Source organism: Acinonyx jubatus, chromosome E3, assembly GCF_027475565.1.
Source record: "Acinonyx jubatus isolate Ajub_Pintada_27869175 chromosome E3, VMU_Ajub_asm_v1.0, whole genome shotgun sequence".
Classification (NCBI taxonomy): domain Eukaryota; kingdom Metazoa; phylum Chordata; class Mammalia; order Carnivora; family Felidae; genus Acinonyx; species Acinonyx jubatus.
The window spans coordinates 8,095,816-8,114,280 of NC_069398.1; the positions used below are offsets into that span (position 1 = coordinate 8,095,816).

At 47.0% G+C, this 18,465-nt stretch overlaps 1 protein-coding gene across 1 annotated transcript in view; it reads left to right on the forward strand.

Annotated features, from left to right (window-relative positions):
• Window positions 1-862: 862 nt before the first annotated feature.
• The window catches only part of BMERB1 (bMERB domain containing 1), a 120,946-nt gene continuing 103,343 nt past the window's right edge, over window positions 863-18,465 (forward strand). The window contains exon 1 of the mRNA XM_027043190.2: window positions 863-1,140. Coding sequence (XP_026898991.1) covers window positions 1,035-1,140 — 106 coding nt within the window. The 5' untranslated portion in view covers window positions 863-1,034. The remainder of the gene's footprint in view (window positions 1,141-18,465) is intronic.

Here is an 18,465-nt window from a genome sequence, read left to right on the forward strand (position 1 = left end):
CAACACCAAACAACAAATACCTTATATCCTATAGCGCCTTTTCCAACTCCTACCATACAAAAAAACCATATCAATCTAAGGAGCCAGTATAATAAAGAAACTGAGTTTGGATTCAATTGCCGACCAGGCTACTTGGTAAGTGTGGGACTTGGGGCAAATAATCTTTTTGCAACTCAGTTTCATCCTCTGTAAAACAAGGCCAACAAAATAGCATCTTTTTCATACAGTTGTTAGGAAGTGTTTACCACCTAGCCATCGTTCAATAACTGTTATTAATTTTTATCAATCTAGCTGGTCATTTTACTTTGTACTTTTAATACTGCCATGCTTTGCTAGTAAGATACCCCTCCCCCCGAGTTTCTGGAAAGTAAAGACCCCTGTTCCAAACAGCTTTGTTATAACTGCGTCCAAAATACGTTCGTGCCTCTCTCAAGTTCATGCAAACACATACCGTGTCCACACAGGCACCCTCATAACAAGACCGTTCCATTTCATATTCAAGTTATACACGCAGAAGCGAATCACAAGAGATTCTCACAAAAATGCGCTCAGGTCCACGCTCAGGATTCTGCACACTCCCCACAAAGATGGATCCATCGCCTACAGCTAGAGACGCGCTCACAAATCCCACTCAAAATCCAGCAGCCCGACGACAGATCACAAGCTGCGCACGGTGCCCAGGCCAGGCATCACCACCGGCTCCAGCTTGGGCAGCGGCCTTGTTTTTACTTCCTTTGAGTTGGTTCTATTTTAGTTGTTGTTTGTGTTGTTCCTCTTAGAGTTGTCATCTGCCCCCTTTTCTCCCTACCCAGCCCCCAAGCCCCCCCTCCCACCCCCATTGCGCATGCGTCCTGCATCCCTCCGCCTTCTGGGTACCAGTCCGCGCTCCCCGGCCCTGGCGGCGGAAGAGATGGAGCAGCGTCACGAGCGCCCGGCCCCTTAAAACGCTGCTGGCTGGAGCCGCCTCCCTCCCTGCAGCCCGCGGCGGGGATGGAGTAAAGGGGGACCCGTCGACCTGCCCGCGGGGATCAGCGATGGAGTTAAAGCAATCTTTGTCCACCCATCTGGAAACCGAGAAGCCTCTGAGGCGCTATGGGGCGGTGGAGCAGACGGCGTGGACCGCGGAGGGACTGGGGAGAAGTGAGTACTCGGCTGGAAGGGGGGCACAGTTGGGGAGCCGTGCGCCGGCGCTGGGGGTCGCGGGGGCGCGGGAAGGGCAGGGAGCGGACCAAGGGGAGCGCCCCCGCAGCGGGGCTTTCGGCGCGGGGGGCGGGGGGCGGTGGGATGCGCAGCGCGGCGCAGCGACGCGCTCTCCCGCGAACAAAAGGGGGACCCTCCGGCTGGGGCTTCACCGGGAGGCTCGGGAAATCGCGAGGCAGCAAGCCGGGAGCCTGGGGTGGACTCGGTAGTCCCGGATCCGTTAGCTCGCAGCTGGTCTTGGAAAGTAGGGTCTTATCCGCAGCCGAGAGAGGAGAGTCGGTTCCCCGCCCAGGATGCGCCAGGACGCTGGTAGCCGTTGGACCAACCTGGAAAGCGCCCACGTCCCTGGAGAGGGGGGAGTGTCCGCTGGGTTTCTGCCGTGTTTCTCCCCCACCCCGGCGCGAGGTTCAGGGCACAGCTGAAATTCCCAGCGTTTATTCCCCCGCCTTGTTCTGGGTCGCGGATGGGAGAGAAAGGGTTAGGGGAAGGTTAACCCTGTGCACACCCTTCCCCTTTCCCCCTTGACTCATTCAGTCTTTGGTGTGGGTACAATCCTAGAAGGCGCTTCTGAAACGGGCCGATATTTGCTGAGTCTCCCCACGGTGTTTTGGTGTCAACAACGTCTACAAACAAGCGAAGGGTGTTTTGTTTTTAATTAATAGGACGCAGTGGTTGAAACTCCTGCGTTCAAAGTATACAGGCAGCCGCAAGGGCTCCAGGGTCACCAGCCCTCCCTGCAAACCCGGGGCTCTTCCCGGTGCCCCTGCCCTTGCCTTGCTTGCCCAGCATGGTGCCTCCTGCCGGGCAGGGAAGGGCTTCTCACCCTTCTCAAGGACCCTCAGCTTCCTGCTTTGGCTCTGGGTAACCATGCTCAGCTGTGTTGGACCAAAGTACTGTGAATGTGCTCTTTTTTTTTTTTTTTTGACCAGGTAGAAGATCGTGTGTGTGTGTGTGTGTGTGTGTGTGTGTGTGCCCTTTCTCCATACCTGTCATTACAAATTCAGAAAATCTTCCTAGAATGGCTCAACTGTATTCTGGTTCTCAAGGGTTCAAGTTGAAATCACAGTCAAATGTCTTGCTGCACCTGGAACCCATAGTGTCCCAACCTCTTTCCTTTTCTTGCTCCTTTTAAAATCTGGGTCCTTCCTCCTGTTTCGGGCTTTGAAAACCCTTTGGCTTTGGTGCTTTGGCATGACACCAAGGCTGAGGGTCTCTGCCTCCTACAAGCTCAGGATAATTCCCACAATGGCTGCCTTTTATTGATAGATTGCCATGCAAGAACTTTAAAGGCACCGTCTCATTCAATCCCCCAACAGCCTCCTGAGGTGACTATTATAACTTCCCTTCCATAGACGGAAAAACTGGGGCTAGCGAGGTGCTGTGACATTTAGACTTCAGAGCCAGGATCTGAACCCAGCTTTGTCAGACCCCAGAGCCCCTTTCTGCTTTTCACATGAGGGTTTATTGCTTTCCCAGTTTCGGGAAGATTTCTACATCTGTTGAGAGAGTCCCAGAACATATACAGTGATTTTACGAGTATGTGGCCACCCTGTTGGTCTCTGGAGCTCTCAGTGGCCTTGAAAGAATGCTGGGTCCTTGCAGAGTAGAAGCTGTATTCAAATAAGCCCTGTGTTTGAATGCTGGCTCTGCCCCTGCTTGGCTATGTGAGTTTAGGCAGCCTTACTAAGCCTTACTCTGCCTCTGTTCTCTGCAATGGAGATGATAATAATACCTACTTTATAGCTGAACTGTGAATCCTCAAGAAGATGTATGTAGCGCTCAAGGTAAGTGCTCAATACATGTTGGTTCCTCCGATTATTTTATTACTGCATCTGTAGAAAGCTCCTGCTTTCATTCTTTGCAAGGAACTCCACACAGCAGCACTCTGAACTCAAACTGCCGTGTCGGTCAGTTGCCTAATAATTCTCTTACAGCTTTTTATTTTCTCACTGTTTTACTGGGACAGTTTTCAAATGTACAGAAAAATTGCACTGAATCCCCAATTGATAGCATGTTAGCTCCTGAAATTTTTATCCTTCTGAATCTTAGGCTGCAAACTGTTAACAGTTGGGCAGAAAGGCTTTCTCATCTCCTGTGTTCCAAGCCATCAAAGACTCTGACTTTTGCTTCCTATTCACATACAAACCACAGTATCTCATCTCCTTTTCCCTGGATCCCCAAATCTGCTTCCTCCCACCCTACCTATCCAAACTTGAAATCTTCTTAAGACACTGATCCAGGGTCCCCATTTTGATTCTTAAATCTGGGATCGTTACCTTTAAAGAGTTTTGATCTCTGAACTCTTGTCTATACCCTGGCCTTTTTTGATCCAAGTAGCTTTTTTTTTTTTTTAACTCCCTCTCAACTTCCCTGGGATCTATGGATTCATAACTATAACATCTGCGACCTCCATTTATTTATTAATGAAGTGTGAAAATTAGTGCTGTTGATTCTGTGGAATAACTATTGCCAAGCCAACATAAGTTGTAATGCATGAAATGCTGGTGGGGAAACAAGGGCCCATTAAAAAGAAGCTAAGCTTGGGGCACTTGGGTGGCTCAGTCGGTTAAGCGTCCGACTCCCACTCAGGTCATGATCTTGCAGTTTGTGAGTTCGAGCGCCGCGCTGGGCTCTGTGCTGACAGCTCAGAGCCTGGAGCCTGCTTTGGATTCTATGTCTCCCTCTTTCTGTCTCAGCCCCTCCCCCGCTTGCACTCTGTCTCTCTCTCTCTCTCAAAAATAAATAAACATTAATAAATAAAAAGGAGCTGAGCTTGGGGTGCCTGCCTGGCTCAGTTGGTAGAGCATGCGACTCTCCATCTTGGGGTTATGAGCTCAAGCCCTGCGTTGGAAAAAGGAAGAAAGGATTGCAGAACCTGTCGTCTTCAGTGTAGGTGGTATTAACTGCTATCTTTAACTTGTTTAGTAATGTTTATTTATTTATTTTGAGACACAGAGAGAGTACGAGCAGGGGAGGGGCAGAGAGAGGGAGAGAGAGAGTTCCAAGCAGGCTCCACGCTCAGCCCAGAGCCCGATGTGGGGCTCAGTCTCACGAACCAGGAGATCATGACCTGACCTGAAATCAAGGGTAGGAGGCTTAACCGACTGAGCTACCCAGGCACCCTGTTTTAATTATTGTTTTTAAGTGGAAGATGTGTATAGTTTAGTAGCAAAGAATGAGAGTTTTGAAATCAGGTTAAATGGCTCCAAACCAGCTCTAACATTTTGTTGCTTTGACACCCTGGGAAATTGCTGAACCTCTCTGTGTGTCAGTTACCTCATCTGTAAAATGGGGATATGTTGGTTCGAGATCTTGAGAGCTTCCCCGGGTGAAATTTGAAACTGGCCCCCCATACACGGAGACACAAGAAAGAGACCGTTCCTGATGGGTAGGTGGCAGGTGTAATAAACAAGAAAATGTATAGGTGGCTGCGAGAGGAGTAGACCTCTGTACCTGCTTGCCTGAATATTAAAAGTTTTTATAGAGGCCAGAACAGGGTTCATTCACGTATACTTCCAGATGGTCTCCGTAGCTGTGTCCTTGGAGTGGCTCCGGCTGGGGGAATACTTGTACATTTCAAGGACAAGGGGGGGGGTGAGGAGTCTCCACTTGCTCCCGGGGCGGCTCTTGGGTCAAATGGCGGTCATGTCCTCTCCATAACCTCCCCCAACAGGATAATAATTATAATGACCACTTGGGGCTGTCAGGAGGATTAAACGAGATAGTGTATATAATGCATTTAACACAGAGCCTGGCACCCTGTAAGCGCTCAGTCAGTGCTGAGTGGTCGTCATAACAGGATATGAGTGGATGGCGCCCGATAGCATTGGAGAAATTTATTCCAAGCTTACCAGTCAGTTCTTTCTTGGGTCCGTTGCTTTGTCAATTGCAGACAGTTGTGTATCTACCAGCTTCCTCCTCATGGGGATGCAGGAGGGAATGACTTTCGAACCCTCGAAAACCACCTGGCGTTTTTTCCTTCAAGAAGGATTCCAAGCAATTGCTCCCATCCACCTTAGACAGCATTTTTCCATTAGCAGTGAGGTATTGTTTTCTTTGTGTGTGTGTTTTTTTTCTTTTTACTCAGTTGGAAAATGGATAGTGACATTTCAGTGTGGTTAGATGTATAAAAATATTGCTTTCCACCAACTGTAATTAATTGAGGGAGACACAAAGACAAGGTGACTTTTGAAAAAGCACGGAGCTTTTTTAAAAAGCACAGTCGGCTGTGGTTGTAGCCATTTCTTGATAGATTTGAATGTACCATAAAGGGTGATGGAGATTTTGGACAGGGGAAATGTGGGGTTGGGGGGGAGGGTGGCACAGGATGGGAGGCAATGCCCTGAGAGGTAACAGCATTGCCAGAAGCACAGAGGTAGAAATAAAAGTGCTGAGGGTAGGGGATTGGAATAAAGTGGGAAACTCAATCACCAGAGGAGGTGACGATTGTTTAATAAAAGTCTTGCTAGTCTGGCTAGCAAGCAGATCGTTACACTGGCCAATGTCTCTGGTTTCATAAACAGTGTGGCGACTGAAATAATATGGATTGCCAGCAATCCACATAATCAACTTTTGGGAACGGTTTTGTGTTCCTTTCATCTGTCTGATTAAATATGCTAATTTCATTATCTCCATTTTATTTTGTTCTGGCGTTATTTCTAATTACAGAATAGTATGTGCACTTTATAAAAAATTCAACTTCATCTGAAATATAAAAGTGAAAAATGACTGTAATCTGCTCCCTGCCCCCCCCCCCCAACCATTTATTCATTCAATAAATAGGTATTGAGTGCTTTGTAAGTGCCAGGAGGTGTTCTAGGGGCTACGGATACAGCGTGGAACAAGACAGACAAGGTTCCTGACCACAGGGAGCTTCTATTCAGGGAAGTGAAGGAGTCAGATAATACCTAGGCAAACAAATATTGTAGTTCAAATGGTAAGTGTCACGCAAATTAATAGGGGAGGGATTTTTCCATCTCATGGTCAGGAAATGCTTCTCTATGAAAGAGATATATTTGTAAATGTCATTGATCAAATGCAAAGGACCTTCCTACGTTAGAGGAAGAGACAGACTAGAGGAAGAGACAGACGGCCAGGAAGGCTGGCACTCAGAGCGTCAGGGAAGAGAATGGAGATGGATCAGAGAGGAGCCACCCTGGGTAGTTAGTGTCTTGTAGATTGTGGTTACAAAAAAAAAAAAAGTACAGATTTTATGCCCATTGCAGGAGAACTGGGGCAGAGTGTTAAGCAGGAAGCTAACATGAGCTGGGTTTTGATTTTCGAAGGTCACATCAGCTCCTGGATGGAGAATAAGACGACAGGGGGCAGGTGAGGGGCGTCAATGCAATTGTCCTTTGCTGTAGTCCTGAGTCTTTCCTAATCAACCCCATGTATCAGTGGTAGGAATTTCCTTGAGTGTGAAAGGTATGACAAGGGGTAGGGGCAGCTTGGGATGTCTTCCGGGGGGCCACGCTCCCGGTTAAGGTTGAGGAGATGCGACAGTCTCTGGGATATGCTGGATGGGCAGCGGACTGTGTAACTTGCCGTGGTGGGAACTGTTGCCAGGAACGCGGGAGATTACGAACGTCCTAGTATCTAGCGTGTGCTTAGAACAAACCTAGTTATTTATGTTTCTTGTTTGTTCATACCATTGTTTCAGTTTTGCATTTCCTTCTTAGGTGTTAACTGAAGGGAAAACTATTTGTGCCTGTTCTTGGTCGGATTCGTTATTAAAGACTTATTAATAAATAATAGTAGTTAATGAGTTCTAGCTGTCAACTTGGGCTTATTCAATCCTTGCCATAACTCTTTTAAGTCAGCCGGATTCTTTTTTTTTTTTTAATTTTTTAAGTGTTTACTTATTTTTTACACACACACACACACACACACACACACACACACACACAGTGTGAGTGGGGGAGGGGCAGAGAGAGAGGGAGATAACAATCCAAAGCAGGCTCCAGACTCCAAGCTGTCAGCACAGAGCCCAACGCAGGGCTCGAACCCACAAACCGTGAGATCACGACCTAAGCCGACGTTGGAGGCTTAACCCACTGAGCCATCCAGGCCCCCAGTCAGCTGGATTCTTATTCCCTTTTTACAGATGGGGACATCAAGGCTTTGGGAGGTTAAGAAACTTGCCAAAGGTCACAAAACTGGTACGTGGCTGGGCTGGAGCCTGATTCGAGCCCTCCGTGACTGTAAATGGTCCTCGCCAGTGTCTGTTATCCCTAGCACGGTGTTAGATGCCCCCACCCTTAAGAAGCTTACAGATTTGGGGAGTGTGGAGACACAGATGTAAGGAACAGCATGATTTGTAATGCCAGTAAAACGAAACAAACGTTCCGAAGGGACAGCGGGGAAACAAGAGGAAGAAGAGGTCAGCTCCTCCTGGGGGACCCCAGAACGACAGCAAGGGGTGCTAGCCCTGGGCCTGAAGGCTAAGCAGGGTTTCCGTTGGTGACAAGAGGAGAGAAGGGCATTTCAGGTGAGCTCCCGGCCCCAGGCAGGGAGGTGGAAATCCCAAGGGGCAGATTCCATGAACTTGGGACCCTCCCTCCCCCCACCTTTTTCTTTCCCCCTGGCTCTTGCGTCCTAGGGTTCAGGGTCTGCCTGGTTCACTGATGTGAATCATCTGCTACCTGGATGAGCCTGCAGGTTAGAGACCAGCACAGGCAGAGGCTCTTTGGCCTAGCCACTCAGGTCAGCACTCCCAAAGCCCCCAGGGGTGCTGACCATGCGGTGCCTTCACTCCTTCGCTGGTCACTTCCTTGCAGGCTTGAGCCCCTACTGTGTGCTACCTTCAGAGGTACAGAGAGGACAAAGACCCAGACCCCACCCTTATTTTTTTTTTTAATTTTATTTTTCTTAATTTACATCCAAATTAGTTGGCATATACAGACCCCACCCTTAAAGAGCTCTCTGGCTGCCTGTGTTCCGGGCCTCCCTCTGCTACCTCTTGCCTTGTGATCTTCGACACGTCGCCTACCTTCCCTAGACCTTAGTTTCCTCCTCTGATAAATGGAAGTGTATTTAATACCGCGCATCTGTCCGCTTTGAAATGGCTAAGATGGCATATTTTATATGTGTTTTTCCCCAATAAAAATTGTGTTATTAAATTGGTTTTAAAAAGCAAAATTAAAAGAGGTATATTTAATATACAGGTATATTCATATAACAGCACAAAACATATACTAAGTTTAAGTGGTAGCATCGAGGGATGGTTCTGGGGTCTCAGAGTAAAAGTGGTTCTTTTTTTTTCTTTTTATAAATTAAAAAAAAATGTTTATTTTTGCGAGAGCGAGAGAGCGGGGGAGGGGCAGAAAGAGAGGGAGACAGAGGATCCAAAATGGGCTGTGCATTGACAGCAGAGAGCCTGACGCGGGGCTTGAACCCATGAACCGTGAGATCACAACCTGAGGCGAAGTCGGATGCCCAACTGACTGAGCCACCCAGGCGCCCCAATAGTGGGTCTTGAAGTAGCCTGAAAAGATGAACAGTATCTCATCATTGATTCAGAGGAACAGCATTCTAGGCAGAGGGAACAGCCCCTGTGAAGAGACACAGACATGAGACAGCACCTGTGACCTAGGAACTGTATTAGTAAAGCTTGCTAGGCTCTGAACGCCTGAGGGAGACCAGAGCAGAGCAGGAAGTGAGTGCCCTCGGCAGCCCAGGGGTAAGTCCATAGAAGGCTCGATGTAGAAGGCTCAACTCCCCATTGAGACAAAACTTTCCCACAGGGTCCAAATGGGGCGACTAAGGACCAGACTCCTAGAATAAGTTTGTTTGAATGAATTAGAGTCAGACTTGCTAAAAATTATTTTTTAATTACAATGCCTCTATATACAGGGACCATTAAAGGAGAAAAGAAAGAATTTTTCTAAGGGAAGTAGAAGGGAATGATTGTAACAAATACCATGCCCTGGGCACTTCCCGTGTGCCGGCTGTATGAAACACCCCAGGATGTGAGGTACATGGAGATATTTTTGGCTTTTTACAGATGAGGAAACCGAGGCTCCGAGAGGTTAAGCGACTCGCCCAGTGTCACTATGCTAATGGGTGTCAGAGCTGGAACTTGAGCCCAAGCATGGTGACTCGGTCCTACTGCCTTCCGTATCTCCTAGGATTGGTTGGGGCTGCCATTAATTCAGGCTGATAAGGTCCATTAGTGTTTCTAGTACGTCTTCATGTTTCTTAGTATTGATTCTGTTCTCTGGCTGATTAATTTACTTTTCCATTACACACTTGTCCCTTGGACACTCGAGGACTACATCTCACTACTTCCCAGGGCATTCAGGGTGAAAGGGGAGCGAATGTGGTGACTACAGAATGCATTCCCGGAAATTCAGCAGGAAGAGCGTTTCTGTGGTGAGGAAGAAGTGTAGCTTTTCCCAGACAAAGGCCTCCTTTGGGTGACCCGGAAAAACCTGGACACTTTAGGGGCAGAGGAGTGTGCTGTTTGGGAGTGGAGGCTTTGCCTCCATTTGAGTCCTGGCTTTAGGCCTCCTTAGCTGTGTGACCCTGGGCTGCTTACTTAACCTCTCTGAAGTTCAGTCTTGTCATCTACTTAATGGAGATCATAACAGGACCCGCCTCATAGGGTAATGGAGAAGATCCAAAGAGAAAATATGTGAAAGCCCTTGGCACAGAGCACACGGTAAATGGAGAGATGGTGTTGATAGAACAGGACATAAAGTGAGCCATGACTGGGTATATTTAGACAACCGGGGAGAAAGAGGGAAGTCACAGTGGGTGGACCAGCCTTGGAAAAGAATGGGGGCGACAAAGCGTGTGGCGGCTGCTGGAGGCATGTGCGACCTTGGCTGAGTCAGAGGAGTCATGAGGTGTGAGGTTGGTTGAGCAGGGTCACTAGACGTGGCCAGATGAAACATGACAGGTGTCTGAAGCAGGGCAAGGGATAGAGGTAAAGAAAGTAGCAGTTTAGGAAGACTTGTCTGGCAGTGGTTGTACCATGGCAGGGCAAGGACCGCGGGGGTAAGAAGACCAACCAGGAGGGTTCTGGAATCATCTGATCATGAGGTCACACGAGCTGGGATGTAAAGCAGTGGCAGTGGGTGCAGAGGAAGGGGCCAGGCAGATATCCTGAAGGGAGGAGACAGCAGCAGTTGATTACAGAGGGGGACGAGGGGGGGTGGTCTTGTAAGGGCAGGCCATGTGACAAGCAGGGAACAGCAGTATGGTTAGCCTGGGGTCGTAGGAATTAAATATATTGTAATCAGTCCTGCCCATTCTCACTTGGAGTAGGGCTTCAAGAGGTACGGGGATTGTAGGTATGGGGAGAATAGTGGCCCCCGACGTTTGTACAGCACTTTCTAATCTATATTTTTCCTGGTTTTTTTTTTTTTTCATTTACTCTTTACAAGAAACAGCCAAGAGCTGGAACCATCCTGCTCCTTTGGGTGTGGGTAAACAGGCGAAGGACTCACCCCAGGGAAGGGTACAGCCAGGAGGGACTGAACAAGGACCAAACAGTCCAGGCTGTTTGCACTAGAGCAGGGTTTCTAGGGGCATTTGTATTTGAATGAACAACGAATGACTGCATTACAAATGGTAAGAAGTATGTCTAGATTCCATAACATCCAACCTGGAAAATGTGTGACGCTAATTATTCTGTTCATTTGAAATTCCCAGATAGGGAGATCTTTCATTCACCCATCTGTCCATCTATCCATTGATTCCCTCATCCATTCAGTACGTGTTTACTTTTGGCCTCTTTGTATGCCAATTATTGTGCTAAGCTCTTGAGAATATGGTAGCGCTTTGAGTAAGATGTTTACGGCCCCCTGCCTTTAAAAGGGATTTAAGGTCTACTAGCAAAAATGCAGCTACCATATGATCCGGCAATCCCACTTCTGGGTATAGACCCGAAGGGAATGAAGACAGGATGTTGAAGAGATCAGCCCCGCCATGTTCATTGCAGCATTATTCACAATAGCCAAGATATGGAGACAACCTACAGGTCCACCAATGGATGAATGGATAAAGAGTGTGTATATATATATATATAGAGAGAGAGAGAGAGAGTATATATATATATATATATATATATATATATATATAGAGAGAGAGAGAGAGAGAGAGAGAGAGAGAGAGAGAGAGTGCAATGTTATTTAACCAGGAGAAAGGAAGAAATCCTGCCATCTTCCATTTGTGACAACACGATGGTCCTTGAGGGCATGGTGCTAAGTAAAAGAAATCAGACGATGTTGCATGATATCACTTATATGTGGAATCTAAAAAAAAAAAAAAAAAAAGAATAAAAAGTCAAGCTCATAGAAACGTTCCTATGAGACCAGGGACGTGGTTGCTCAGGGGCTGGAGGATGATGGAAATAGATGTTAGTAGAAAGGGTACAAACTAGCGAGTTATAAGATGAGCAAGTTCTGAGGATCTGATGTAAAATGTGGTGACTACAGTTGATAATACTGTATCCTATCATTGAACATTTCTAAGAGAGGAGAACTAACATTTTATCACACATACACACAAGATAAATACGTGAGGTGATGGATGTGTTAATTACTAGGTAGTAGGAGTCCTTCCACAGGGTATCCCTGTAACAAATCGTCACGATGTATTCTTTAAAGATCTTACAGGGGCGCCTAGGTGGCTCAGTCTCTTGAGCATCCCACGTCAACTCAGGTCATGATCTCACAGCTTGTGGGTTCGAGCCCTTTGTCGGGCTCTGCGCTGATAACTCAGCGTGGAGCCTGCTTCAGATTGCGTCTTTCTCTCTGCCCCTCCTCTGTTCGCGCTCTGTCTCTCTCAAAAATAAATAAGCCTAAAACAAAATTTAAAGATCTTACAATGTTATCAGTCAATTATACCGCAACCAAGCTGAAAAAAGGGGGTCTACTGGGAGCTGTCCCTGTGACCCGTGATGCCAAACCAAAGGACCAAGAGATAATGTCCTTTAAGTCCTTCAGAAACAGGATTCAGCTCAATGTGCTGACCCAATGCCCTCTGAGCTAAATGTTGCCCAGAAATGAATTAAGTTGTTTTGTTATATGCGTATTTTTGAAAGCCCTTGAGAACACGACTCCTAATAGGGTCAAACCACATTTTCTGGGCAAATCCGAGTGCAGTGCGATGATTCTGTCTCCGAGAACAACGACCACAGAAACCCTGGGTGTCATATTTGCTGCTCGGTGCTGAACACCTGGCATCTGCCAAATTGGCCAGCACCGAGAAGCCTCTCATTCAATCAATAGTTGCCGAACTAGGTGGCTGTTAATCCACAAAGACCGAGGTGCAAATGATTTAATCGTGTTTTGTAAACCTTTGAAGTCGTCAGACTAAAGAATCAAGTGAGCTGGAGTCTTGGTCTGAATTGCCTGTCCGTCTCCCGGTTGAGACCATTTGTTCCTGATACTACAGTTAGATTAGCCGTGCTTTCCCGCTTTGAGGGAAAGAGGCAAGAATTTTGGATCGGATACAAAATAGCAGGAGTAGGTAAGGTTACTGTGAACTGGAGGTACGCGGACAAGGCCACGATGGGTGCAGGCTTGGTAGGTACTTTATACTTAAGCCGTATCTCCTTGACTGTTAGGATCCACAGAGGTGGAGGCACAGTATTCATAGTCCCTCACGCCTTTCCAGAACAACAGAAACATGGCCACGTTAATTTCATGCAGAGAACAGAGCCGTCTTAGACGCTGCTGGTAGAACTGTTGCGTGTTCCAGCCTTTCCGGATATTAAACTTTAAAATGCTCCTATGCTTTGACCTAGCGGTCTAGTCCTAGACTCCTGGGACTCCATCCAACAGAAATAAAAACACCAGCATACAAAGACATATGTGCAAAAAAAAAATAAAAATAAAATTAAAAAAATGACACTGGACACAAAAACAAAGCCCATCACTAGAAGGGCAGTTGCATAAATTATTGTTCATCCAGTGTGGAATGTGCTGGAGCCTTTCAAAAAGACAAAAAGTAGAACAAGAATTGTTGTCTTCAGGGGTAGGTTGAGGGAGGAAAATGCGATCCAGGAAGATGTCTGTGAGCGGATCTAATTTTGGGAAAACAAAATTCTGTTTCCGTCTCTGTCTCTCCAGCACATAGACTACGTAGCATCCCCGTGTGTGTGCGTGCGATCTTATTAGTAGGAGAACAACGTTGGGAGGATGGAGAGTAAGTTGCTGCCATAGGCCACCTGGGCGAAGGGATTGGGGACAGGGCTGATGTGAGGGAAGGACGAGGAGGTGACAGTGGATAGCCGAGGAACAAAGAAAAAAAAAATTCTTCACTCGAAAAAAGTCCTCTGATAATATTATCGTACTTAGATATTTGTGTTAAGGTATATATTTGTGGGATGGGGGAAGAGGCATGCTAACTTCAGGAATGTTAAAATGCTGGGGAGAGGGGTGTCTGGGTGGCTCAGTTGGTTGAGTGTCCGACTTGATTTCAGTTCAGGTCATGATCTCACGGTTTGTGAGATCGAGCCCCGCATCGGGCTCCATGCTGGCCGTAAGGAGCCTGCTTGGGATTCTCTCTCGCCCTCTGCCCCTCCCCCACTTGTTGTTTCCCCCCCGCCCAAGATAAATACACTTAAGAAAAAAAGGTTGGGGAGAAATGTCCTCAGAATTGAGGAGATAGAGTTTTATCTGATTCAACCCTCACTACAACCCTGTAAGATGAAGCACTGTGTGTGTGTGTGTGTGTGTGTGTGTGTGTGTAGCAGAGGGATGGAAATCTTGCCCCATTAGTCCATAGAGAAAGGATTTGAATCTAGACTGGTTAAAAAGTTCATGCCTTTCCCTCTACAATTATTTGTAAATTTCCAAATATGTTAAATTCCATTGGCATTTCATATTTTTTTAGAAAGGAAAGACATCTGCAATGGTTTGTGGAGCCCTATTTTAAGAATCTGGGTCATTGCAGTGTGGACCATGTTCCTTTAGATCTTCTCTCTTTGTGCTTCCCAGTTTCCCCTGGTGGTCTCCAGGGCTGAGAAGTGAAACCACTCACTCCCCATAATCCTGGTCTCAGAGAGAAATTTGGGAAAGAGGCAATAATCACCAGAGGAAGAGACATACCAGTATTTCCTTAACTCATGTTTTTCTTCCTGTGTTTAGTCTGCTCAGGTTGCTATAACAAAGACCATAAACTGGGTAGTTTTTATAACTCTTATTTTATTTTATTTTATTTTATTTTATTTTATTTTATTTTATTTTATTTTATTTTAGAGAGAGCACGTAGCGGGGGAGAGGAGCAGAGGAGGAGAGAGAGCGAGAGAGAGAGACAGAGACAGAGACAGAGAAAGAAGCTTAAGCAGGTTCCATGGTGAGCAATCCCACCACCCTGGGATCACGACCTGAGCCGAAATCAAGAGTCGGATGCTCAACCGACTGAGCCACCCAGGCGCCCCTACCTGGGTGGCTTTTAAAATACAGAAACTTGGGACACCTGGGTGGCTGAGTTGGTTAAGGATCCAACTCGGAATTTCAGCTCAGGTCATGATCTCACAGTTCATGAGTTCGAGCCCTGCATCAGGCTGCAAGCGCCCTGAGGGTTAGCTTTTTAATATGTGGATTTGCGGGAGGGGGAACATAAACATTCAATCTATGTAGCACCATCCTTAGCCCTGGAAGGAATGAAGACAGCTGAAAACTAGACATTTGTCCAGGCCCCACTCCGGGGGTGAAATGCTTTTAGCAGGTAGCTTTTTTTTTTTTTTTAATTTTTTTTTTCAACGTTTATTTATTTTTGGGACAGAGAGAGACAGAGCATGAACGGGGGAGGGGCAGAGAGAGAGGGAGACACAGAATCGGAAACGGGCTCCAGGCTCTGAGCCGTCAGCCCAGAGCCTGACGCGGGGCTCGAACTCACGGACCGCGAGATGGTGACCTGGCTGAAGTCGGACGCTTAACCGACTGCGCCACCCAGGCGCCCCAGCAGGTAGCTCTTAAAAGGTGGCCATCATTCTGACAAGGAACAAAAGTTATTCCTGCTTTGGTTCTATTTGGTTCTTCTGTGCCCAGCACAGCAGGTGAGACCATTTTGCCCCCTAGGTGTTTGCAGTGCTGTGTTCATGCTGGAGACCTGCCGCCCACCGCAGGATCCATCTGTCTTCATCCTGTTTAAATAGACATAGGCAAGGCGTCCCCGGAGCACATCCTGGTGGTTAAATCTGGTGCAAACGCCATCTGTAAAGAGCGGTTCAGCCCTGGGCCCGGGGCGGCCGGGCTGGGTTCCAAGAGCTAAGAGGTCTGCTTTCTTAGGGATCAGCTTTACCTTAGAGCAGGGTTTTATGATTTCCCAAATGCTTAGCCAGGACTAGGTTAGCTTTATGTGTCTTCCTTCTCTATTGAGATTTTTCTTTTCTTCTTTTCTTTTCTTTTCTTTTCTTCTCTTCTCTCTTCTCTTCTCCTCTTGTCTTTTCTTAACTGAGGTAGAACTCACATACCATAAAATTAACCCTTCACCATTTGGAATAGACAAGTCAGTGGCATTTAGTACATTCAGTCTTGGGCAAGCATCACCTCTATGCACTTGCAAGAAACCCAGTACCCATTCAACAGTCCCTCCCCGTGCACCCCTTCCCTTAGTCCCTGGTAACTACTTTTTGTCTCTACAGATTTACCTATTCTGGGTGTTTTCTACTACATGGAACCTGGCTTCTTTCACTGAGCGTAGTGATTTTTTTTTTAAATGTTTATTTACGTTTGAGAGAGAGCAAGTGGGGGAGGGGCAGAGAGGGGGGCACGGAGGATCCGAAGCAGGCTCTGCTCTGACAACAGAGAGCCCAGTGCGGGGCTCGAACTCTTGAATCTCAAGATCATGACCTGAGGCGAAGTCGGACGCTTAACTGACTGAGCCCGCAGGTGCCCTGAGTGTAGTGTTTAAAAAAATTTTTTTTAAGCTTCATTTTCTTCTTGAGAGACAGAGAAGGAGTAGGGCAGGGTCAGAGAGAGGAGACACAGAATCCGAAGCAGACTCCAGGCTCTGAGCTGTCAGCACAGAGCCTGATGTGTGTCACGAACTATGACATCATGACCTGAACTGAAGTTGGACGCTTTTAAGCGAGTGAGCCACCTACACAAGTGTAGTGTTCTTAAGGATCATCCACTTTGTAGCAGATGTCAATGCTTTATTCCTTTTCATGGCTAAATAATATTCCATTTATGAATATACCACATTTTGTTTATTCACTCATCACTTGATGGACATTTGGGTTGTTTCCACCTTTTGGCTATTATGAATCACGCTGCTGTCAACATTTATGAGCAGTATTTGCTTGTTTGTCTTTTGGGTATGTATGTAGGAGTGATATTGTCAAACCAGGGGGTAATTCTGCATTTGGCTTTTTGAAGAAGGTACAGGGACTTGTGGCCTCCCCACTCTGTGGCAATTTCTCTCTCTGCTGGCCCTTTTCTTCATCCTTCCCTTCAAGTTTGTAATTTCAAGTGTGGAGAAAGAGCGTCTGGGAATGTGGTATCTTGTGGTCATGAAATGTAGGGATTCCTAACTAGGGGTCGGGCTTTTTGGGCTCAGAACCCACCTCTCTCTCTTACCAACCGGTTGATCTTGGTCTAGTTGTGTGACCTCTCTGGGTCTTCACTGACTCTTCTGTAGGGAGAATAGTAATAATTGCCACCTCACGAGGGCGTGTCAAGGAGTAAGCATGAGTAGGTGTGTCAAGGGCTTAGCACAGCGCGTGGCACAGAGTGGTTGCGTGAGGACAGGTTAGCGATGGGATTACTGTAAACAGCTGCCTTAGTCTGCTCAGGCAGTCATAACAAAATACCATAGCCAGGATGGCTTAAACAATACGCATTTATGTCTCACAGCTCTGGAACCTGCAGAGTCCAAGATCAAGGTGTTGGTGAGGTACGGTTCATTCCGAGGCTGCTTCTCTCGGCTTGCAGGAGGCCACCTTTTCTCTCTGTGCTCCTGTGACCGCTTCTTTGTGCAAGTGCATAGGTAGAAAGCGGGGGGGGGGGGGGCGCTCTGATGTCTCTTCTAACAAGGACACTAATCCTCTCTGCTCAGGGCCCCATCCTTATGACCTCATCACACCTAACTGCCTCCTTATAGGCCCTACTTCCAAATACAGTCACACCAAGGGTTAAGGCTTCCGCATTGGAATTTTGGGGGACAATTAAGTCCATAGCAATAGACTTCTTATTTGGGATTGAGCATGATGTTTTAGCATCCTGATGTCTTAGGGCTGAAGGAAATTTGTGGAGTCCATTTGTCCACGATTTCTCAACCTTAGCCTGTTGACATTGACATCGGGGCTGGATCACGCTGACCTGTGGGGGCTGGCCCGTGCATTGTAGGATGGTAACATTTCTGGCCTCTGCCCACCAGGTGCCAATGGTACCACTACCACCCCCTTACTCCTGCCCAATTGTGACAACCGTAGATATCTCCAGATATTGTCAAATGTCCAGTAGAGGGGCAAACTTGTCCCCAGCTGAGAAGCACTGATCAGGCCTAATTCTTTTTTGATACAGGCACTCTAGTTTTGTGATGCGGGGGAGTCCGGAGTTTTTCTATGCCATCTCTGCCCTTGGTCCCTAGGTTTCTGCCCTCTTTTTCTTCAGATGTCTCACAGCTGTCTGTTCACACACACAAAGCATTGTCGATAAGCAACGTCTTGGATGTGAAGATTAAGCCAAGAGAAACCCGATTATGAACTCCCTGAAGCATAAAGAAATCTCCCCATGCAGAATGGATTTGATTTTCCTCAAGGCATTCATGCCTGGGAAGACTTCTGTTTACCACAACCTGAAGTGAGAAGAAACTATCACTTTCACTTATAACAAAGAAAATGTTTCAGGTGGATAAATAGAAATACTCCTTCCAACAACAGCCCTTGACTCTGCTACCAAAACGAGGGGGATTTATGTCAGTCCGGAGAACATTGGCTCCAAGTTCTCCTGAAAACTGTGTCCAGGGACTGACCATTTTTTCTTTGTTAGCACCTCAAAGGGTGCATAGACAGTAATGAAAGGGACCAAGAAAATGGAGTGCGCCGGGTGGCAGATGACATCTCCATTCTTGTGAGCTGACATGAGCACTTCTTGTAGCTGGGTGAGGGAGGAGACAGAATGCTTAGTTCTTTTAAGGTTCTTGATGAATTTCTTAGTATATAGAAGTATACTAACAGGTGTGTGGGTGGCTCAGCTGGTTAAGCATCCGACTCTTGGTTTATTTAGGCTCAGGTTATGATCTCACAGTTTGTGAGTTCGAGCCCCGTGTTGGGCTCTGCCCTGACAGCATGGAGCCTGCTTGGGA